Below are 24,078 nucleotides of genomic sequence, written 5' to 3'. Positions count from 1 at the left end.
CGTGCCAACAGCTTGCCCTGCTGTGGGGCAGCCCTGATTTCTCACCCCTGCAGGCTGTAACTCTTGTCTCTCCTCTCCTTGTTCTAGTTGTGTTCTCTAACACCAAAGAGGTCTGGCTTTACGGGGGTGATTCCGAGACGTTGAAGTGCAAAGAAAAGACATTCGTACAGAAGTAAAATATGACTAAAACCAACGGAGAAGAGCCCAGGATGGGGGGCAGGATGGAGAGATTCCAGCGAGGAGTTCGTAAGCGCACACTGTTGGCCAAGAGGAAAGTGCAGAGCATCACAAAGGAGGATGTTAAAAGTTACCTTTTTCGGAATGCTTTTGTACTGCTCACTGTCACTGCAGTCATTGTGGGTAAGTCATTTGATAACAACCGAAAAAAAAAAAAAAAAAAAAAGGATCTTGTTTCTCTGGGGCATCTGGCTCCCTGGGCGTATTATCAGATGGACTGATTGTAGGTATTCAAAATAATAGTCTAGGCTTTTTTCTCCCACTAAATGACAGTCTGTTGGCATGTTTGAAGCAATATATGGTAAACACGCCAGAATCTGAAAGAAGCATCGTTTGGCCTTATGCAAATCAATCGATTGTGTGGAGAAGAGGAATCAAATGCTTTCCCATCTCATGGAAGCATAAAAGAGTGACAATTTAATCATTAGGCCTGAGCAGTTAAATAACAATAAAAACAAGCAAACATATGCTAGACTTGGCCCAAATGTAATCATACAATGTCGCTTTCACTTAAAGCTAATTTATGCAATTAGTACATGAGATACAGGTTCCTAATAGTAATTATATTCTAACCATTCTAATGGGTGCTGACTTGAAACTGGGTATCATGCCTAGAGGTAGAGACTTTTACGTGTTTCCATCTCCCATCCAGTGACTGGAAAAGGTAAATTGAGACAAATGTTAACACAGATCTTTTTCATTCATTTCTTGCCATAAATAACTATCCCTTCTCTGCAACGTTGCAGCCTCTTACAAACTTAGCATTGTTAACAGCAACCTGTACTAATAAAACATTGTTTTGTTTGATTTATTGGAATCTGAAATTATTGTTTATTATTTATGGGTGGCAGATAGCTGAAAAAACTACTTACTGGGAAATTTTGACTGAACAAATACAGAAATCTTTACGCTGGTAAACATGCAAGCTAATGCCATGTTATAAAAAATTAAATTTCTACTAATCCGACCCAAAAGGGGGAGGGGGCATTAGTGTACAATTTTAATCTCTGTCTTGGAGTTTGCCAAGGTCTCTATCAAATATAAAGAGGTAATGACAATAAAAACTAAGACAATTTTGTGGCATGTAAATATAACTGTATTCAAAAAGATAGGATTCTTAAATTGCAAATAGGAATACGACAGAATAGTTTGTCGCAAGACTTTTGATATATTCCATGTCAATATCTTTTGCTCCTTTTAGAAATTGTTGGTCATCAATGACCGTTCAATTCATTTTAGAGATGTTCAAAGAGAAAATGTCCTGATTGACTCAGGGACATAATGGCTTTCTTTAGTAGGTTCCCAGGTTTAAATACATTCCTGAAGGAAGTATTTCAGTGCTTTGTCGTTGTCTTGGAAGTTGATGTAACACTCGGCAAGCTCAATTCATTTTTTGCTTTGAATTACAGTTGTTGCCAAGCCAAACAATAGCTGCCAAATAATAATAATAGTGAACGCTGATGGAGTACTGTTACAGCTGCTTAAGTAGTGTTTTGCCTAGATTAGCTTACTTCATCCTCAAACAAGCCTATGAGTGAATGGGCAGGAATGATTAGTATGATCCTTATTTTAGAGATGAGAATACTGAGCATGGAGAGATCAAACAACTTGCCCAAAGTCATGCAGATAGTAAACGCTAGAGCTCAAAGTCAGACTCAATTTATCTAGGCCCCGGGGCCATTCTCTTAAACACTTTGCCATCCTGCCTTTGTGCTCTGCAAACTAGTTGGCACCTTGTGAGAGATTCCAGGAAGAGAAATGCTGCTATGTCTTGGTAGAGGCCAATTAGCAAGCAGTGCTACATGCATTCACATAGCATTGTCATTTTACTATATGATTTACCCAATCAGACCCACAGAAAACTTATAATTCTCCAACAAATGATTAAGCCACATCCCTGTCATGCATTTAACAAATACTCATTTATTCTACAATCCTGTACACATCATAATAGAGCTCAGTGATACTGGAGTATGTTTGGAAAAGATGCAGAAACATTTATTCAACATGGTGTTCCAAACACAAGAAGAGTTCAATTTCTAGAACAGAAATGTTTCAGTTAAAGAATAAAGGAATGGAAAGTAATAAAACCTGCACATGGAAAGCAGATTGATGGAGAAGCAAGTTCCTAAGTGATTACAAAGACATATCTCTAATAGAAGGAAGATAATGCCAGGACTTAATGGTCCATTTTCTCTATGAGTTCTGGGATCATTTCCTAGCCCAGCGAGTACTTTCCTAAGATTTGTGAGAATTGCAGTGAGTTGGCTGAGCTGGGGTAGATAACTTGGCAGGATGTCCTCATGGTTGGCTTTACTAATGGAAACTGAAGAGGTAGAAGTAATAAGAAGGCACTAACAAAGAAACAAATAAAAAGAGCTCATTGACAGTCAGAGAGACCACTGAGTCTACACCAAAGACTTGGAATGGCCAATAGACCACTTGGTAGCAAACAGACTTAGGAGAGAAGGAAGAACCCTTCAGTTATCTCTTGGTGTGTCTTCCATTGAGGGCCCAATGAAAACAAAGGCTCCATTTAGCTTGTCACTGGGTACCATGTCTACATCAGCCCTAAAAGAATAATAAGAGCATGTCTGGACTTCAGCTCTCTAATTCATTTGCTGCAGCATTGGACAAAAAATGGACAGATGCTTGCAAGGAAGAAGAAAAGTTCTTTTTCCCAAAGAAGAGAGGAGAAGAACCAAATTCTTAGGTTTTAATAATTTTTAATACAAAAAAAAAGTCCTATATATCGGGTAAATTTTTTATTCCGTCTGTATTCTTTTGTCTTTTTGGAAAAAAAATAAATGTGCATTTAGTATGTTGAAGTGGAAACTAGAAAAGTATTACAGAGGAGGAGTAGATACATGTGAAACCATATAGTCAGATTAAAGTAGAGAATTGTAAATATTTCAGTATTAATTCCTCTACAAGCACAGGCCTAGAACCATGTGTGCAGTTTGATGTCAGTTCTAAGAAGTGACATTCCTAATGCCATTTCTAAGTGATGTCACAGTCCGAATATGCCATGCTATGTCAAAGCCACGTAATGAAAGCAAATTAGCAACCTGAGAGAAGGCAATGCCAAGTGTTAAGTCTCTTTAAGAGGGTTCATTACTAAAGCACTAGATAAAGTGTCTCCCAGGGCTGTTGCAGACATCTGTCTAACAAAAACCACACTGAGAAGAGTGGTTACTATCTTTCTTCCTCCAGGAAGCACTTTCTCGTTTCAAACTGTGGTAAGTGGTATGAGAGTGACCTCAGACATCTTGCTGAAAGAAAGGGAAAGTCCTTTGTTATGTTTAAGTCATAGAATGCCCATCTTTCCACATCCAGGGAGCAAAAAGCACAATAAAAATGAAATCTCAGGCTAAAAATTTTTGAAGAAATGGGTCATAACATCAGCTACGAGGGGAAGGAAACTAAATAGAATTGCATAGAACTGGATGGTGGTTTTACCTGAGGGAGTTCACAAACAGCAACTAGCATCTTTCTCTACACACACACACACACACACACACACACACACACATGCACGCACGCACCTTTTATGTTTGGGTTGTCCTCTATATGGGTTTGAGAAAAATTGGTGACTTTTCAGAAAAGAAAACATACTGGCTACATGTGTATAAAGCATTGCTCATCATTACCTTATAGTCTTTGGCAATGAATGTAAATGGCACTACAATTCAGCGCAATTCGATACTATCTCTGAAAGATATACAAGAAACTGGTCATTGTGGCTGCTTCTGGGATGAGAGCTGGGTGTCTGGTAATGGGATGGAAGGAATATTACTTTACTCTAAGTTTTTGTATGGTTTGAAGGCTTTTCACCACATTGGTATATTATCTATTATCTATTATCTGCTGAATAATTTTTTTTTTTAAAGAAAGATTCAGTGCTATTCAGCAATTTAACACATACTAAATGTTGGGTATCTGGTCTGTGCTATGCAATAGAGAATCTTTGCCCTCAGGTAGTTTAGTAGAAGAGATAAAAATGGGATGACAAAGGAATAGACAAATTTCAGAGGTAGTAATAAGGAGGTTTTTGTTTTGGTGAGGTTTTTAATTATGTCAACATTTTTTAAGTGAGATCATATTATCCATACTGTTGTATATAATATATGATCTTTGTGTTGATACTTTAGAGGTTGTACTTTTCTTGTTAACAACCTAGATGTACCATGTGGGAAAAAAGAATATGGCTTTTGATGAAGCATCGACTGGATTTATATGTGAACTGTATCATTTAATAGCTGTATGATCCTAGAGAAGGTGTTTAACTGCTCTGTGCCTCGGTTTCCTCATCTATCGTTACACATATAATATGCATTGCAAACACTAACACTGTACCAAGCACTGTTGTACGTGCTGTTAATGCATTGGCTTTATTTAATTCTCAGAACAAATAAGGCAGGGAGGTATTCTTATTCTTATTTCACAGATAAGGAAACAGCTCACCAACTGGGATGCAAATCCACTGTTCTGGCTGGAAGTTTATACTCTTACCCACCACACTCTTCTGAGTGCTTGTCCCTGCCCTTGGGGCATGTCCATTCTTGTTTTATGACATCAGTTAGCTGAGGGTGTGCACTGACCCAACAACAGAAGCAATGGAAAGGACACACGGAATTGAGACCTCAGTCCCAGGGGCACCTTGCATCTTGACGATTGATTGATGGCACGTGAGCGTTGACAGAAGAGCCGGACTGCAGCCTGTTGGGTTGGTCCAGTTGCTGACTCGGGTGACCGAGGGTGACCGAGGGTGCCGGTGCTCCCAGTAAAGGTAGAATACAGGAAGAAGATTGGGGGAGAGTGGGAGGGATGATTTCAGTTTTTTGGACATGTTGATTTGGGGATGTAAACATTACAACGGGAATACAGTGCAAGAGGCTCAGGGTACCTAGAGATTTTGAAGGTATTCTTTTGATGTCGAGACCAAACAAGGACAGTTCTGTCTTTGAAGGTTAAATGGATAATGATCCATGAATCGGGTTATCCTCCTGCATCAGCTACTCTGTAAGTGAGACCATTCTCAGAACACAGTTAACTCTTCTTTATGAGTAAAGCGGTAACCTCCCAGCAAGGCCGGGTATTTTGTACCTTCCACACGTACACAGTATCTGGGCGAGTCAGCCAGTTCAGTCAGACAAGTTTACCCATGTGGTTAGCCATCCGCTGCTGCACTCAAGTGATCGGTGATGGGACCAAATGAGCCAAGGGTTTGAATGGCTGGTGCGGGTGTAGAGCGGCACCCATGCACCCGTGCGGGCAGCCTCCCGGCTCACCAAAAGAAGGGAGTCTCCACACAGTTAAACAACAGGAACCCAAAGAACGGTGAATGATTCCCGGGCTGGGATTTATGGTTCCTTCCACACTTCCTGGAAGTAAGAAGAGAGAGAGGGAGCTTCAGGAAGCTTCTAGAAAGGGTGGCTCCTGAGGCAGGCGCTCCCCGGGTGCTGAGCTCCTCTCAGAGGCCCCTGGGGACAGAGGGCTGGGAGGGAAGTGTTAGGCCTAAGGAGCTCAGAAGCAGTGGATTCACAGTGCCATGCTCTGGAGAAGGGACACAAGGATAGGGTGTAGGGACTAGTGATGTTCCTCTGCTTTGTCTTCTCCCCCAGGGAGCAGAAACACAGAAAAATTGTCAGGGGCAGCTATAACAACTACCTGACATGTGCTTACAGCTCACTTGGATCCCAGCCCTCAGTTTCATTCTCAAAAAGCATTCCAGGGAGCTGCCTCCTATCCTGGGGTTTAAGTCTGGCACAGTATAGGGGAGTGGATCAGAGCTATGGACTCTGGAGTCAGACACTTTGAGGTTTATGTCCCAGTTCTGGAACTGAGCCTCCGTTCCTTCATGTATAAAATAGAATAATTGTAACCCCTCTCTGCCAGGATTTATGTTCCAATTCTGCCGCTTACAACCATGTAACTTTTAATAATTTCCCTAAGGGCTTGGCAGGTAAAGTATCCACACAAACTGTAAACCCCTCATCTTTTGCCCGTGCCTTTGCTCAGGCACAAAGTGGAAATGCACACCGATTCGCTGATGCTTTCTGCTACAGGACTGAGACCCAGCGATGGGGGTGGGGGTGGGGGGACAGGGACTAGGAAGGGGAGAAGATGGTCACCTGGTTTACGGGTAGGAGAAGCGGCTTCTATTTCCTTGGCTAGAGAAGAGAGCCAAGCAGAGTTGTAGGAAGAGATTTAGCAGTTGTAAAGCGCTTTGAGAGGCAGAGCTGAAAGCCTCAGAGTAAGTAATACTGTCATTATCTGTCCCTTACCCACCTGGCCTCCGAGCTGAAGCAGAAAGTAATCCCCTGGCACAGCCCTTATCATAATACCGACTGCTCGATGGAGGGAGTACCTGGCAGTAGATGTCTTTCTCAGGAAAGTAAACTTGCTGAGAAAATGTTCTCAGTCAATGTTTGAACCTTCTCGGTAGCGCACTTTGTTCATGCCACTTGGGACCAATCTGAGAGTCAGGCACCTCCCTGGTTTCTCCTTTTTTCCAGCATTTTGATGTCTGCCACTCCTTAACTGCCACCCCTACCAGAGTTGGGCAGGCCAGATGAAGTCTTCTGGAAACCTGGGAGGAGTGTTGCTGGTTTCTAACAGAGTTGGTCAACATTCTTCTGAAGTATGGGGCAGAGGGCTTGATTTGTTCTAAGATTGTCTCTGGATTTTTATTTTGCTGTCTTCTTCCTGTTCATTCAGATAATGAGGAAACTGAGCAGGCAATTTCAAAATTGTTTCTCTTTCAAGTAGGTGATCAAATAAGCGGGTGTGCTCGGAACAATTACCTGCAGTAATAACACCTTCCACCGCGGCAGTGTTACGGTTTACAAAGCGCTTCCAGGGTGCTCTCTCTAGCACCGCAATCCAGGGCCAGTCCATCCTCCTTCTGAGTAGTGTCTGCACAGGTCTGTGATGCAGCTGAGAAAACACTGAGAGTCTCAAAGATCTGGTGACAGAGCCAGCTCTGCCATCCACTCACTCACTTTGTGATTTAGGACAAATCGCTGGGCCTCGTATTTCCTCATCAGCAAATTACATTGGGACTAATGTCTGCTTCCAGCTCCACAGTTCTATCACTGAACATCTGATTTGCCCTTCTCTAAAGCAGAATGAAGGGAATAAGATACATCAGTGTTCCCTGTTCCCTTTCTACTCCTTGATGCCGTACAATGGCAGAGACCTTTTTCCTCTACTGTTGACCTCCCAACCCATCCTCGCCAGTCTTTCCCATCAACAAGCAGCTAAATTCTTGAGGACCCTGGAGTTCCTGAACTCTGGGTGTGATAAACCCGTGTCGGAGCACACAAATGAGGCATGCCGCTGCAGAAGCCACCTCTGCCCAGCACTCTTCTGATTGTCTCTCATAAATCAGAGGAGGAGAGCTGTGAGTCCCTGTCCTTGCTACAGAGACAGCAGAGCTATGAAGAGCCTGCGGTATCTGGAAAAGGCAACTGGAATGAAAGCACTGTCTTTTCCAAGTTGTACATTCCAGGTGTTAGAGTACTTGATATTTATTTATGGAACACTGGGGTGCTATCATTCATCAACTATTTGGTCTGGCAGCTAGGTGAGCTGTATCATTGCTACGAGATGAGGAAACACACAGAGCACTTCAGGGCACAGAGTTCAGCCATTGTGCTCACCAAGTATAAAAATTAAGCGTTTTAGGTCAAGCTTCAGTGCTGTCAATGTTGCCCAGAGCTTACTCCCTAACCCAAGAATATTTCCATCACTATGCCCAATCAAGAGAGGTCCTGGAGTGGTTTTGAAAACCAAAAGAGAAGAACAAAACCCCCAAGACTAGATAAAGGAAGATATTCCCTTTGAATTAAGACAAGCGGGGGGGGGGGGGGGGGGGGGGGGGGGGGGTGGGTGGCGGGAAGGCACTCCTTTTTCACTCTGTGTATCATATCAAAGATTCAAAGGTAAATTAAGGAGCAGCTAGTTAAAAGGCACACTTAAGTTTTGAATTTCAAGACTGAGTTTCTGTCTCCAGAAGGGACAACTCCATTCTTCTTGTACCCAAAGAGACTTCTCCAGTTCTCCAACAATGATTCCAGGCCATAAACTGCTTCTGCTTCCCAGAGAGAAAACAATGGGCTATTAGCGAAAGATTTTCTATTCAGAATCTTGTAAGATGAAGCTCATTTGTCCCTAATGAGAGTAGAAATGGACAATTGCTGCCCTTCACATACTGAAAAGAAGGCCCCTGCCTTTAGACACATTGCATCCCTTGAAATTTCATCTTTCAAGCAAGTAAGGCAAAACCCCAGGGATACGTGTGCTTGCTGGCACCTTCAGCTTGTTGATGAATGTGAAGGTAAAGGCATCAAAAAGAAAACTGTGAGTTTTTTAACAGACTGCCTATGACCAAAGTTATCTTTTAGTTTATTTACTTTTGTCTCCTCGAATTTGCTTTTTTAAGGCAAATGACATAGTCATATAAAAAAGCCGAGATTCAGTGAACTTTGTAAATTCTGACACCGCGATGCTTCACACAGTATGTTGGATGATGAAAGAGTATGATGTGAAAGAGCTTTACACAGTATGATGGATGTTACCTTTGTCTGGTAGTTTCCAACGTGACTTTGCCGCTTTGGTGTACTTGTAACTCCAAGGGCTAATGCGTTGAAGCAGACATGATCCTATAATGGTGGAGTTCAAAGTTTTTTCAGATTCACTTCCTTGTCTCCAGGAAAAAAAGAACTGTTTGGTCAGAAAGTGATCCACTCACTAGAAATCTGAACGCAACTAGCGACTTTCCTCTCCGTGGCCCAAATGAAATACATTCACTGTTAGAGCAAATTAAAGCAAGGTTGAGGAGAAACCAACCCAGACCCAAAGTGAATTTTTAGAAACATCCAGGCATCCAGCAGAAATGATTTAGTTTAGAATTCAGTCAAAAAAATTTTTTCAAGTCTTATTTTTATTTATTTAAGCAATCTGTACGCCCAACATGGGACTTGAACTCATGATTGCAAGTTCAAGAGTCGCATGCCCTTCCAACTGAGCCAGCCAGGTGCCCTGAATTCAGTCAGATTTAAAGATAAAAAATGTGAGCCAACTTTTTTTGCTTATTTATTTTGTTATTTTACTTATGAAATACACTTACATTGCCCAAAATAAAAAATTACAAAAGGATATAAATACCTTGCTATCAGTTTCTTGTGTGCCTTTAGAATTATGAGTATAAAAATAAATACATATCCCGGGTTTTTTTTTTTGGCTTTTGTATACAAATGCTGGCATAGATTATATAGCCTGCTTTATACCTTACTTTTTTGACTTTACAATATGCCTTGGACATCATTCCTTATTAGCACAAAAAGAACCTCCTCATTCTCTCTTGGGGGCGCACTCTATGCATGTACCCTCATTCATTGAAGCAATTCCCAATTGGTGGCCACTTAGATTGTTTCCAACTTTTAGATATTTGTTAAATGGTATAAAGAATAATCCTGTACAAAAGTGATTTCCCCCAGGTATAGTGTATCTGTGGGGTATATGCCCAGAATTGAAATTGCGTTCATGGTTTCTATTTACTCATAACAATATTTTATTTTTTACCAGAAAGGAAAGCAACGGGTGTTGATGATTTTAGTGGGATATTTTTCCAACGACCATGGGGTGGACATTTAAAAGACCTGTAGGATTATTTGTAAGTTTAGTTAGCATTTCGCATAGCCTATGTCAGTGCGCTTTTAGGAAGAAAGCACCAGGCTTTTCAGAGCTCCTCAGGTTCTTCTGATACGGTTGTCTGCCAGAGTTGTATGCCGTGTGGACTTGGGTCTGCGTTAGTTACCCAGAGCTGGTTCGTCTGGGCTCCGCTGGCAGAACAAGGCTGGAGCAGGTATTTCCACCTCCAGCAACAGGAAATACCAAAGGACAAAAGACTGAACGAAGCCAGGGCCCAACTCTCTGAAGGATGTGGGAACAGAGGGGTGGGGGAGGGCCGAAAGGTTGCCTCAAACCCAGTAGCTTCTCACCAGGAAATGCCTGGAAGTTTGGGGTGAAACGGAAGACCAAGACCAGCAGACCTCTTGGGCAAGTAAATTCACCATTATGCCCTTGCCCTTCTTGTTAAAAATAAACTAATGGGACTTTATGTCCACCAGCTTCGGCAGGTTTGCACGAGACGGACTCACAACTTCTCCAGCTTGGGCTACACGCTAGCCAAGTTCTAAAATAGAAACTTTTATTTGATCTTTAAGAATTATTTGTTGTCTACCTGCCGCAATAACTGTAATGGCCAAGTTGACAAAGCATTTTTTGATGTATTAAAAAATGCTGTCATATGCATTATCCAGGACGTTTGAATTCGTTAGGAGAAACGAGATGAATTCATAGTAAAGCAGTTAAGATTTATAATGCTTTTGGTTTACATGGTTCTTGTAAAATCAGAACCTTTAGGCGAGAATATTAAAGGTCACGAGAATTTTATTTTTTTATTATTTTTTTAATGTTTGTTTTTGACAGAGAGAGAGAGAGAGAGAGACAGAGCACGAGTGGGGGAGGGGCAGAGAGAGAGGGAGACACAGAATCCGAAACAGGCTCCAGGCTGTGAGCTGTCAGCACAGAGCCCGACATGGGGCTTGAACTTACAGACTGCGAGATCATGACCTGAGCCGAAGTCAGATGCTCAGCTGACTGAGCCACCCAGACACCCCAAGAGGATTTTAGATATTGCCTTTCTGACCTATCCCTCCCGTTTTGTGACAAAAAAAAAAAAAAAAAAAAAAAAAAAAAGAGGTCCAAAGAGATTATATGATTTGAAGATGTGGGCTGTGGAAATAGGCAGGCCTAAGTTTCAAACCCCATTCTGCCAACATCAGTTACTGGTCATGTCGCCTGGAACAAGTGGCTTACTCTTTCTCGGTTCAGTCTCCACATCTGTAAAATGGTGATATTAAATCCTGTAGCTTTGATATGAAGATTAAATCTTTAAAGTCCCGACTGACATAATTTGCTGGCAGCGTCAGGCCCAGAACCTCATCCCAGATTCTCGGTCCATGAACTTTCTACCGCCTCACACCCACTGTCTTTTATATTAAAAAAAACAAGCCTTGTGAGAGAAACAGGAATCAGGAGCTATCGCTCCTAGTTTGTGAATCTAAAAACCTAAGCCATATGAGAAATCGTAGCTCCGTTGAGATCCAGTTCCACAGGTCACGACAGAGTAATCACAGTTTGGAGGAGGGGATGCTCCTGAGGGTAGGCTTCTCTGCTCACAGAATGCGGTGGGGAGTGGCATTTGCTGCAAAGCACAGAGCGAAGCGATTGCTCCATTCCGAAATATGTTCAACACGGTTCAACGCGAGCCGGGCCCAGCGCTGCTGGGCACTGGTCATCTGAAAGAGAATTAAGTCATGCTCTTTGTTTATTCATTCATCAACATACCGAGCACCTACTGTGTGCCAGGAACTGTTTCAGGGGCTTGATATATATCAGTGAACAAACATACAGCAGGAAAACCAATGTTGATCTCTCGGAACTTATATTCTAGGGGGCAGAGACAACAACGAACAACAAGCATAATAAGTTAGAAAATTATACTGTGTTTTGGAAGGTAATAAGAACTACTGAAACAAATTAAGGCGGCTGAGGGAGAAATTCAGGGTCGGTTCCAATAAGAAGATGACATTTGCACTAAGTCTGGAAGCAAACCTGGGAATCTCTGAGAAGAGCATTCCAGGCAGAAAGAAGAGCCAGCACCAGGGCCAGAAAGTGGGATCATGTCCGAGGTGGTGGAGTGACAACAAGGAGGCAAATGTTCTCGTTCTGGCCAAAGATCTGCAGGCCACGCTTATTCTGGATGGGGGTTTGAATGTCCTCTGACTGGTTTGCAGTGTCAATGTTAGAAGAGCTGGTTAGCTCATCCTGGGTGGGCATTTGGTGGTATTCATATGGTGGCCTCAGAATATAAAGTCTTCCTCTAAAATCAGTGCCACTGTTACTTTTAGATACCCTTTTGTCATCTGAGCTCTTTGGGGGCATCATATCTTCTTCCGAAGAATTTAGTATTGTGAGTACTAATTCTAGAAAGCTGTGGTCTGCCAATCTGTTCATGACAGTTTGGAAACAGGGTAGAAACTCGAGTAAAATTTTACTGTTTCAAACTGCAACATTTACCAAAAGGTAAATTGGATGAATTGGTCCGAATTTTACTTCAACTTGTGCCACGTTTTTCTACTCTTAAATATTTTCTGGCTTAATATTTTCTGTAATTTTATCAGATTAAATATGGACCAAATTCTTTAAAATAGGTCTTTAGCTTTTAATGTGCTGTGCGTGTTTGGCCTTCAAAAGGAAGCCTATGGTGGTGTTCTTTCTGAGGCTCTAGTGTGGACCTTGTGTCTTTAGAAAAGTGAAATGGTATTTAATCTTCCAAAGAAGTGTTTGTTGTATAGGCTCTCTAGGGGAAACAGTGAACCCCTGAAGAACTCACTTCTTGAGCTTTCTGTGTTAGAAGAAAGTATTTAAATAAAAATGCATCTTGGTTTATAGCATTCAACCAGCACTGTTAATTTTGATCACCTTAAACATTCCAGTTAAGATATTCCCTAGATTCCAGAAATCTTGTAAAATACCAAAACAGGAATGCTAGAAGACTCTTGACTGAGAATGAGCAATCTGAATTGAATTGTGACATCTGTGTTTTCTTTAATGTCACCAAGATGCAGATTGCAAAGTTTGCTTCAGCTGTAACAAACCCATTGGGAAGTTATTCTGATTTTTATGGTTATTTTTGCAGGGTAATCAATAATAAAGAATCTATTCTTTTGCATTAAAGGTCTGGAGGCCATAAAGGTTTTGATTAGCTCTGGGAACATCAATCAATGGACTTCAAGTAAGGCAGAGTCCTCAGCTCTGTAAAGGCAGTGAGCGGCTTTACCAAAGTGAAGAAAACCACCCCGCCCTGCTACCTCTAATTGGTCAGAAGGGCAGAGAGTAGAGGGCTCTGAGAAGTCTGTTCTTCAGGATGTGAGGATGGTTCAGGGAAGGCTTTTTATCGTTGCTGGGCTGTGTAATCAGAAACCTGAACTGCTTACCCAAAAAAGCAATCTTCACGTTCAGAGCATTTCCTCTGTATTTGACACTGAGAGCTGGCTGACCTTATCACACTGGCCTCACCTCTAATATTGCCCAGCAGAGCAAAAGCTGAAGAAAAATGTCTTCTGTTTATTTATTCAACAAATGAACTGCAAAAAGCTAGATGTTGACTTCATTAAGCAAAATCAACAAAACCTTTGCCCAACTTAGGCTCTGTCTCAATTAAACTAACTCAAAATGGAATGAAAAGATGGGCAAAATATTGTGTACTAACTTAGGCTCTTTGAATTAGTACCACGACTGTTGAGAGGCCATGAGTACAGCATAGTAGGTAAGAGTCTGAGCTTGGAGCTGAACAGCCTGGGTATGAAGTCCACCTCAGCCATCCCCCTGACATTGGGGAAGCGGCTTGACTGCTCCCTGCATTGACCGTGGCCCCAACCTCTACTAGCTGTGAGGTTTCGGCAGTTTACCTACCCTCTCGATGACTCCAGTTCTTCATGAGAAGTGAGGTGTAGGCTCTACTAGTCCTGGCTTCCATGGTCCTGTGAGGCAGTGTGCTTGGAGGGCTTGGCATCTTGCATGTGCCCAATGACTGCTGGCTGTTGTCATTAAGCGTGGGACCCTGAAGCATGTTTTCATTTAATGTCCTCTCCAGCTTTGTTACTGTTGGTTTCCAAGGATTAAAATGTGTGCGGTGGGGCAAAAGAGGCAAGCTATTTTAATTAAAAGTTTTATATAAGTTTAGTTAAATCATTCCAAAGAAAGGGATTCAGTGTCACCATTTTAAACAGTGACTTAGCACTATGGTAACCATATTGTAAAGGGACCTGTGAAGGGTTCCAACATGTACTGGGTGCTTCTGGGACATTTCTAGCAGATCCGAGATTATTACTCAAGTGCTTCTAGAGTTTAGGGATTAGAGATGCTGAAGACCCGGGAGCCAGGGTCAGGCCTTGGCTACAAGGGTATATCTGTGTTTGAGAGGCATTAAAGTGTAGTAGAAAGAGAACTGGGTTTTCTTTAGAATTCCCAAATCAATCACTTACTAACTCTGTAGACTTGAGCAAGTTCACTAGCTTTGAGCATCAGTGTATACATTTTTGAAAATAGACATGATCATATCTACCCTCATAAAGTTGTGATGAGGATCATGCCACCTTGAGCCCATTAAGGGTTCAATCAGTATTGCCCCTCCCAACATAACCTCTTCTTTCCTAGGAGTAGAAATGGCTCACTTGGTAAACCCCGAGATAGTAAACGTACCAAAACATAGTCAGGGGCATCACTGACTCAAAGAGTATTTGCAGTGTGCTATCCCTCTAAACAACCCTTCTCTTCAAAGCTTTTGACCTGAAACTATCCCTTTTCACCATATAAATGGTGACTCCTGTGTGCTTTCCCCCTATAAAAAAGAACTTTTAGAAAATGTGGGTTCCGTATTAGAGAATGCAAAGAAACTGAGACATTCTAGAGGAGCTGATGCCAGAACTACACTTCCAAGCAAGATCAGCTTATTGACTACAAAAGCCTTTTGAGACTTTGCCTCCTGGCTGTTTTTCTGCTGCTCTGTTAGGCATGTATCTCCCTGGTAGACTGGAGTTAAGAGATGTCATTCGCCCACTGCCCAGGACTCACTCACTGAGCTGGCTTACTTTCCCTCCTAGCACCTAGATGAAAATTGGTGGCACTGAGTAAATGTGGGATTTGATGGGGGAAAAGGGGAGGAGGTACATGGAACTCCCAAGGAGAGAGTGTCTGGATACAGCTGGTGTGGCTGTAAGAGAGAATATAGTCAGGTTGGCAAGAGTTAGACTTTGGGAAATGGGGTCTAATGCACATAGGTTTAGAAAGAATAATCCCTTCCTTCATCTACACTGGCTTGTGTCTACCTGTATCGTTGATAGAGCAGCTGCTCTACCGGTTTTTTCCTAAATGATAAATAATGTAAATTTCTTAAACAACTTAATAATTTAATTAATAAATAACTTTTGGACTAGCCAGGATCCTACCCATCTATGGAAATATTGTTGTTTTTGAGTTAATGTATTTCTAATAACAAACAGCCAACTTAGAAGTGAAACTTGTAAAACCAAGTCTGGTCTTGTCATTTGGGAGATGTCTAAAATTCCTAATAGCTTGATATGGTCAAATTCCAGGTGACGAAAATGAGTATCTTGTGTTTATTGCACCCATTTTATGTTATAATTGAATGACAAATGTTTAAATGTGTTTTAAAAAAGATCAGAAAACAATCAATTCCAGTGAAATTACATTTGATTGGAAGTAAAGTAAGATTTATAAATATTTATTTATTTACTTATTATAAGATGAAGCACTTATTTCAGTGTGATTTGGCCTTTATATGAACAAGCAGGAAAGAACCAGATATGACCAGAGCCTTTTATAATTCCTATGTGCTGGTGAGGATACTGTGGTGAATAATGCACACTAAAAATTGGAACTAAATGCCTTACCTCAAACCAAGTTCCAGGAAGATTAAAGGTTCAATATTTTCAAACAAAGCAAGTGACCAGTCAAAGAAGGAAAAAGGAATTAAATATTCATCAAATTTGGGAGAAGGGAAATTAAAGTTTATAACTCTCGAAAAAATTACCTAATAAAAAAGGTATGTGGACCATATTTTATAAAAATGCAAAATACCTGTATATTTTAGAGTATTAGAAAAATAGTTATAGCAAATATGTTACACATAGGCAAAGGATAATTATCTTTATTATGTAAAGAATTTATATCAGATACATACACACACACACAACAGACACACATGCACACATAAATTCTTAAACTACTAGAATTTTTAAATGCTTGGAGAAAATACAACTAGGAGAAATGGTCAACATCATTAGATATTAAGTAAATTGAAAGGAAATAAAAAATACATACTATATACTCATCACATTCACAAATGTTATTTGTTTTAATAGTTGTTATGATAATTCTCCCCATTAGATAATATTAAAGCCTTCTCATCCACTAACAGAACATTAAACTGTTGGGCCAACCCACTAGAAAAACAATTTGATAACATGAATCAAGGTAGTGATATTCTTTAATGCACTGGTTTCCTTCCTCTAAACTACACTAAAAAATATTTCTAGTTATAAAACAGCCTTCATATATTTATCATAGTGCTCTTCATAAAAGCAAAAAAATGCTAACCAACCTAACTGTTCAACAACAAAGGAAGTATTAAGTAAATTATGGTACAATCATTGGGTCTGGTATCATGAACCCTAAAAGTGATGCTTATGATAACTACATATGGAAAAGTATATTCTGTGTGATTTCCATATATCTAACTCTGTGTGAGAACATTCTGGAAAGAAACTCACAGAAGCACCAACAGCGCTTGTCTTTGCTCTACTGGAGACGTGGGAAGTACGTGTGAAGGTCACAAATGTGAGCTCTGAGTCCGAATGCCTGGGTTTAAATCCCAGCTCTGTCACTTGAGTAACTTTTTGACTTTGATACTGAGTGGCTATTGGAGTCCAGCAAGTTTGAAGTTCACCATAATTAGATTTCCCCATCAGTACACTGGTGGTAAAATAGTACCTACCTCCAGGGGTTTTTGTGAGGATTAAATATAATAACACAAGTAAAGCACTGACAATGGCTGGCATGTGGTAAGAGCTCAGTAAGCATTAGCTATTTGCTATTTAAGTGAGAGAATCAATAGAGGCAGGCTTCTGCCTTTTGTTTTGCGTATCTTCCAAGTCACCTTTTTCTGTCTTGAACATATTACTGTTACATTGGGAGAAAAGCGATAACTATTTTCCTAAAGGCCCTGAAAACTGGATCAGCCAGATTTTCTGGTCACGTAGATTCAGACTCTTAAGTGCAGTATCACAGTATATAATCAAAGAATGGATACTTCACAGTTGCTGAGACCCAAGAAATGAAATTGGGATTGCTGTAATACTTGAAATGAACTTTGTGTCTCATTTCCTAAGAGAAGGAGCCCATTTCGTAAGAAGTTAGGATGAGCCTGTTTCCTTAAAGGACTGCTTGCTTCCTTTGGAAAAACGTAGGTTCACCCAGTGTTCTCTCCCCCTACACCGACCTCCAGCTTCTAGATAACTCAGTATTTCTCTATAAGGCACATGTTTGAGTAACAGCAGGGCAAAAATTTAGAAAATATTTACAATAATGGAATAAATAAATTTTCCTGGGCAAGGAAAGTAAATTCGGGAGGGGGGGGGAGTACATTGATTCAGTCGGTCTGTTGATTTCCAAACACTTCGAAAGCTACTGTGTGTAATTCAATTTACATATAAAGTTATTTTTAAAATATATTTTAAAGTCCCAGGAGCAGAAGGAAAATGAAGGGGAAAATTGCTTTCTCTTTCTCTTATTCCGCGCCCCACCCCCACCCACCCCCCCCCCCCCCCGTTAGTGTTCAGGGAAAATTTTTGGAAAAAGGTCTCTGCTCATTTTGGAGTCTTCTCTTGCCGGCAAGTAACAAGTCTGTACAACACAGTTGCCAAGGCAATATCGAGACCATGTAGACAGAAAGCATGGTGTACAGACAGGGAGGTGATGGAAATGGATTAACAATGTGAACAAGAGGAATTTTTTTAATTGGAAAAAAATAAAATCATACTGCCCTTTAATAAGTGCTTGTGCTAGCCGTCCTAATATCCGTTGTTACAAAGGAAATTCATTATGATAAGGGTTTTTTTTTCTACATTGCCTTGTTCATGGATACATGATTTGTCTCCCAGTTATGCCCCTATCTTTGTAACTCTGTACCGAGCCACGTCAAACTTGGTTCTACTGCATTTAAGTTAGACAAAGACATTTTTCATTTGCTAAAGCCAGAGACGTTTTTTCTCTAAGTCTTACTCGAAGCCCTGGATTCAGCCAGACCCTGGCAGACGGAAGAGACAGGCACACCCCTTGCTCCTAAAGCAGCACCAATATTTGCTGCTTAAATAAATGTACTCTCGTCAGACAGGAGTGACCACCAGCCAAATACTTCTTCATTCTCCTAGGACTGCTACTTCAGTTTTTAAAGGGGCTCAAATTTTCTCCATCTTTTCTTTCCCCCTTCAGGTACAATCCTGGGATTTACCCTCCGACCATACAAAATGAGCTACCGAGAAGTCAAGTACTTCTCTTTCCCTGGGGAACTTCTGATGAGGATGTTACAGATGCTGGTGTTACCACTTATAATCTCCAGTCTTGTCACAGGTACCATATGCAGTGTTGTTTTTTTGTTTGTTTGTTTTTCTGGGTTGTTGTTTTTTTTTAAGTGTGCTTATTGCAAAAGATCACTTAGAAAAGCAAATGCTTTAGGTTTCTGCTGGATGCATGCTCTGTTCTAGAAAAAAAAAAAGTCCCTTCAAAAATGATGGAAAGGAGGCTTTAGTAATGCATGAATGATTATAACTCTCGTATTTTACCAATCACAAGAGGAAACGGATTTAAACAACCACGTAATCTAGTCTGCCTCACTACAAAAGAGGCACCTGCTAAACCCTACACAACCAGCCTTCTCTGACCACAGCGATACAGTTGACAACAGCGTACAACAGGTCTGTTTTCTCACCCTCTTATCCCACCCAGATAACATCTGGTTGGACAGCCTATTAGCTATTGATGCAAGAATGCTTGTTCTCAGAGCCACCAGGACTTGAGCGGGAGCCTTCTTGGAAGCCTCATCAAGAGGTAATACCCACAACGCACTCACCAATTCTGCTGCCACCAACACTTTATCTTTTCCTGGTGAACCCGCATGATTTCATTTCCTTCTCCAGTTGTCCCCCACCCCCGTTACCTATGAGGCTGGTGGGAGAATGGGGAGGGGGCAGGGGATTTCCCCATCTGGATATTTTTGTCAGCTGACACTTGGATTCTCAAGGAGTGGAAGCTTTGCAGGGTAGGATCTATTTTCTGTGACAGTAAGATAACAATCGACTCCTCCATGGGAAATGCTTCAAGAGTCATTTGTACACGTGACTGGCGAATACAAATGGAGCCAAAAAGAAAAAAAAAAAAAAAAACGGTTACTATACATTCCTTCCTGCCCACTCTTCTCTTTCCCCACAGCACACCTCTGACATGAAGAAAGAATGTCCATAGACACCGTCCCAGCAGGATGGTTTCTAGGTTTGTAGCTAAAGCCCAGAACTCAGGTATTACTGACCCTGTTCTCTTCTCCACCCGTGGCTCACTGTCCCTCCATGGGTATATCTCTCCACCTCTATGTGAGCTGGCTCCAAGCATCTTTCCCCTTCCAGGGAGTCCTCAAGGATATTTATAATCTCTTCTCAAGATCTCTGTGTAGTAAGAATTTCATAGCACAATTCAAAAGTCATAGGGCAAGATTCTGACTGCTGCATGCCTGCGAGGGCTGGCCTAACTTGGACAGGAACTATATCAGCTCTTCCCCCAATGCGTTGCGGATCTCTACTGGCTTCCACTTGTTCAGGTCTTTAAACAAGTGATTGCATGTACAGGAGGCTCCCATTGGAGGGTGAACTGCCCATAAAGCAATCATGTAGGCAGGATGATTGGGATGCTTGTTTCTGAAACAACCTGGTCTATTGCTGACCAGGGGGTAATCCTAGCAGTCCCAATTCTTATCACCAAAACTAGATTCATGCTGACAGGACTTTACATTCTCATTTTATTATCCACGTGTTGACATTTTTCTGCGAAGCAAGTTCTTGCAGTAGTTCTTAGAGGACAGAACTCACATGTGCCATTTTATTCAGTGGGCAAGTGTCCCTCTTCACCATCCCTACTGGCCAGTGTCTGACTTGAGTCCCTACAGTCTTCCTGGATGCAAAGTTGAGGGGTTCTGGATTCCTTTATACTGTCTTTCAGTATAGTATCTAAGTCCCAGTATCTAAATATTGGGACCAGTATTTAGAGGTTTCTGCTTTCTGATATTTGTGCTGAAAACCCACATGTTACCCTTCCAAGAGGAAAGCCCTCATTTGGCACAATTAGAGAAAATATTATTTCCCCTTAATAGCGATCTTGCTCGACAATTACCTCCAAGTGGAATTTCCTGATATTTCTAATACTTAGTACGTCAGCTTCATTGAAGGAATACAAGCTTTCACTGAATAATTGTGCAGGAAAAAAAGCCATGATGCAGTCTCTTTACATGGTTAAAAAGAAATTTGTGGGAAAACCTTGGAAAAACTAGCAACATTTATAATATTGAAAGGAATTATAAGCTGCAAGCAACCAATATAAAATAAACTTTTAAAATGTAACCTACTTGTACGTTGGGGATGCTGCCGCTTGGGACCAATAAGAGAGTCTCAGCCCTTTTCCAGGACTATGTTAAGGCAAGGGATATATGGGCACTGGGTGGCTCAGTTGTTTGCGCATCCGAGTTTTGATATCGGTTCAGGTCATCATCCCAGGGTCTTGGGATCAAGCCACGGTGAGTGTGGCGACTGCTTGAGATTCTCTCCCCGCCCCCCCCACCTCATCCTTCTCCCTAATGTGTGTACTCTCTCTCTCTCTCTCTCTCTCTCAAAAAAGAGAAAAAAAGGGGGGGGATATAATTTAGTTTGCCAAAGATCTTTGTTAGGTATTAATCTTAAAGATTAATTTCCAAGCTACATAATATTTTGGATACTTATGATCAATTACAATGAACGATTGATTCAATAAGACTTTCCTTTAGGGTTTTAAATACGGTGATTCCAAACCAAAAAGGGAGCAGGGGGTATGACCCATTGGGAATGAGGAGGAGGAGGAGCCTCTAAAAATTACATACATCCCTGGAGGACCCCTGTGTGTGTTGGGAGAAGCTCCTGGAGAATGTGTTGTCTAGGGAGGAAACAGAGTCAGGTCCATTATTTTAGAATGGAAAGGCATACTCAAATGCCTCCTGTGGCCAAGCAGGTGATGATTATATATGAAGCTGCCCTTTCAGGGTACTTTTTATTTTCTTTCTATGATCCAGCTGCACAATCGGATAGACAATGGGAGGCAAGGAGACTGTGGTGACCTGAAAAGTATCCGCTTCAGCCGATTGTTGCTCTGTGTCAACAAGGGCCAAATCTTCTGATTTTTTTAAGAGGGTCCAGAAATCTAAAAAAACTTAAGAACCTCCTAATTTTTCAATGTTGATACAATTCACAGAACAAAACACTGCAAGCCAAACAAAGCTCCTCTGCAGGCCAAGTCCAACTCTTGGGCTACCAATATAAGAACTCAGGTGTGAATGTCGGTGTCATTCATTGTAAGAAATGCACTGCTGAGCTGGGGCACCCATGGAGCTCTCCTCACTGGGTTTCCCTTACGGCCTTATTCAAGTGTTGACAGCTCACACCAGAGCTCGAGTCAGTGTGCTGTCACAAAACACCACATTTATTGACACTTAAACAAATAGCTATTGGAAAACCTGTCCTCTCCATCTTCTGTGTCACAGTTGTGCTGATCTTTCCTGCACCTGATAGGAACACCAGAATAAGAACTCGGGGGTGATGCTCCCACAGAAAGTATTTCCCAACGGGAAAATGTTTGACAGACTTAATGTTTTTAAGTCAACAAGTCCCAGGGTCTTGACAGACAGAGATAGAAATGCATGAAGCCCTTACTACATGTGTTGGATTAGGTATTCTGTTTTAGAAGACTCTGTGCATTTTATTGTGCTAAAGTCACATTTAAACTCAGAAATCTAGGGGTGGCTGGGTGGCTCAGTCAGTTAAGTGTCTGACTTCGGCTCAGGTCATGATCTCACAGCTTGTGAGTTTGAACCCCACATTGGGCTCTGTGCTGACAGCCTGCTTCAGATTCTGTGTCTCCCTCTCTCTCTCTGCCCCTCCCTCTCTCTCTCTCTCTCTCTCCCCCTCAGAAATAAATAAACATCAAAAAAAATTAAATTCCAAAATCTAAGTTAGGTTTTCGTATTTGAAACATTTGTGTTTGTGAATTGTGGCTCTAAAGCTCCCATAAGCCATGTTCTCCTTTCCCAAATTCGAAATTCCAATCGTTCCAAATATCCTTGGTGTGTATTAGCAATTCCAGAAGCTGCCAGAGAGAAGCTGGGAGCGAGCCTAATGGCTAGATTTGTACTCAAGTACCTGTGTTTTTGAAGAGGAAGAGTAAGTCTGTGCCAACACACCACACAATAAAATGGGGGGTTGGCACCAATTTCTATTGATTTGGTCAGCAGAGGCAGCCAAACTAGATATTTCATGCCAGAAATATGAGTTGGTTTGGCTGCCTTAGCCTGATTAAATTCACTAGATAATAATTAAACTCCATTTCAGGTTGTACTTTGTAGACATAACTATCAGAAACCTAGTGCTTTCTTCTTTTCTCATCTCTTCTTTTCCTCCTCAATCACTTACCTCGGAGGGAATCTTTTGTGTCTCCAGTTTTCTGGAAGCCGGGAGCACCACTTGACAAACGATCTCTGTGAGTTGGGTAAGAGTGTAAGTAAAGGGGAGTGGTAGGGGAATGTCAACAACAGTAGCAGCAGGGTCTGGGGCCTGTGGTAGGACACCCTGGATTTGAGATTATAAAACAGGTGAAGTTTATCTTTTCACACTCATTCGTCCATTAACAGCTATTTTTTGAGTTCTTGCTATGTCAGACACTGAGCTAGGCACAAGAGATACATGAATACAAAGATATCGTCCCCAAGAGGATATATGTTGGGTGGAGAGGGAGAGCTTCCCTGCATCTCTTAAATCACACAATATACGTAAGCAAATCCTAATTCCAACTGTGAGGGGGTAAGGCTGGTCCTCTGTTAGGTGACCTCTTGCCACGTGGCCACAGGCTGCACTCTGAGCCACCAGTTTGCTGCAGCTGATACAACGCCTGACCCAAACCCAGCCCGTATTAGCAGAGGGTTGGCTCCAGGTCACTGTCCCTACGTAGTCACGTGACATCTGGAGCACTGGGTGCAATTCTGGGAGTGGAATAACAAGGGAGGGCAGCCGGGGCAACGAGAAAGACATTTGACTGATTCTAGGAACATGATTCCAAATCTGACATTTCAAGTCATGGCATCTCCATCCCAAAGTTACATGGGTACCACTCCTATTCTCATTTACTTAGAATGTTCTTGAAATCCACATGCGTACTTTTCTTCCAATGTTTCTAATCATTACAGAAAGTGGAAACCTGTTACTAGTCTAGTGAAGGAGATAATAAATTACAATGTAATAAAGTTCTGGATTGCTTCTGTGCCTGCCAAAGGTCTTGGGAACCTGAGATCTGTGCTCTCATTGTTTAAAAAGGTGTGTGTTTTGGAGGGGGGGGGGCGAGTGTTAATGAGGTGTTAAATGCATTTTAGCACCACAATAAGACTTGTCTTTCCTGTAACACAAAGACTAAGAGAGAATTGAAAGAATGACTTTCTCACTATGTGATTTAATATTAATTAAGGAGGGGTTTCTATCCCACCAGAACAAATAAATACCACTGTATTTACCCCACTTTGGAAAACACTGCTCTGGTCCGTCTAGCCTCACAGTATCTCCTCCAATTTATTGTCTACCTTCTGCCTAGACATTCCCAAGGACAGGGGCGCCTGGATGGCTCAGTTGGGTAAGCATCCGACTTCGGCTCAGGTCATGATCTCACAGTTTGTGAGTTTGAGCCCCGTGTCGGGCTCTGTGCTGACAGCTCAGAGCCTGAAGCCTGCTTTGGATTCTGTGTCTCCTTCTTTCTCTGCCCCCTCCTGACTTGTGCTCTGTCTCTCAAAAATAAATACATGTAAAAAAAATTTCTTTTAACTTTCCCAAGGATAAAAGATCTTTGGAACCC

The 24,078-nt window shown here is 41.6% G+C and overlaps 1 protein-coding gene across 4 annotated transcripts in view; it reads left to right on the top strand.

The window, feature by feature from the left end:
• The first annotated feature begins 179 nt into the window (after positions 1–179).
• SLC1A3 (solute carrier family 1 member 3) overlaps positions 180–24,078 on the top strand; it is a 74,948-nt gene continuing 51,049 nt past the window's right edge. For 3 of the 4 annotated variants that reach the window (XM_047093472.1, XM_047093452.1, XM_047093443.1), the window contains exons 1-2: positions 180–360; positions 18,385–18,522. In XM_047093472.1, coding sequence (XP_046949428.1) covers positions 180–360; positions 18,385–18,522 — 319 coding nt within the window. The remainder of the gene's footprint in view (positions 361–18,384; positions 18,523–24,078) is intronic. The other variant, XM_047093461.1, reaches the window with a different exon arrangement.

Source organism: Lynx rufus, unplaced genomic scaffold (genome assembly GCF_022079265.1).
Source record: "Lynx rufus isolate CCGP_SWC_20201006 ecotype Redwood Valley unplaced genomic scaffold, mLynRuf1.p SCAF_1, whole genome shotgun sequence".
Lineage (NCBI taxonomy): Eukaryota > Metazoa > Chordata > Mammalia > Carnivora > Felidae > Lynx > Lynx rufus.
This window is presented reverse-complemented; position numbering and strand designations above follow the sequence as displayed.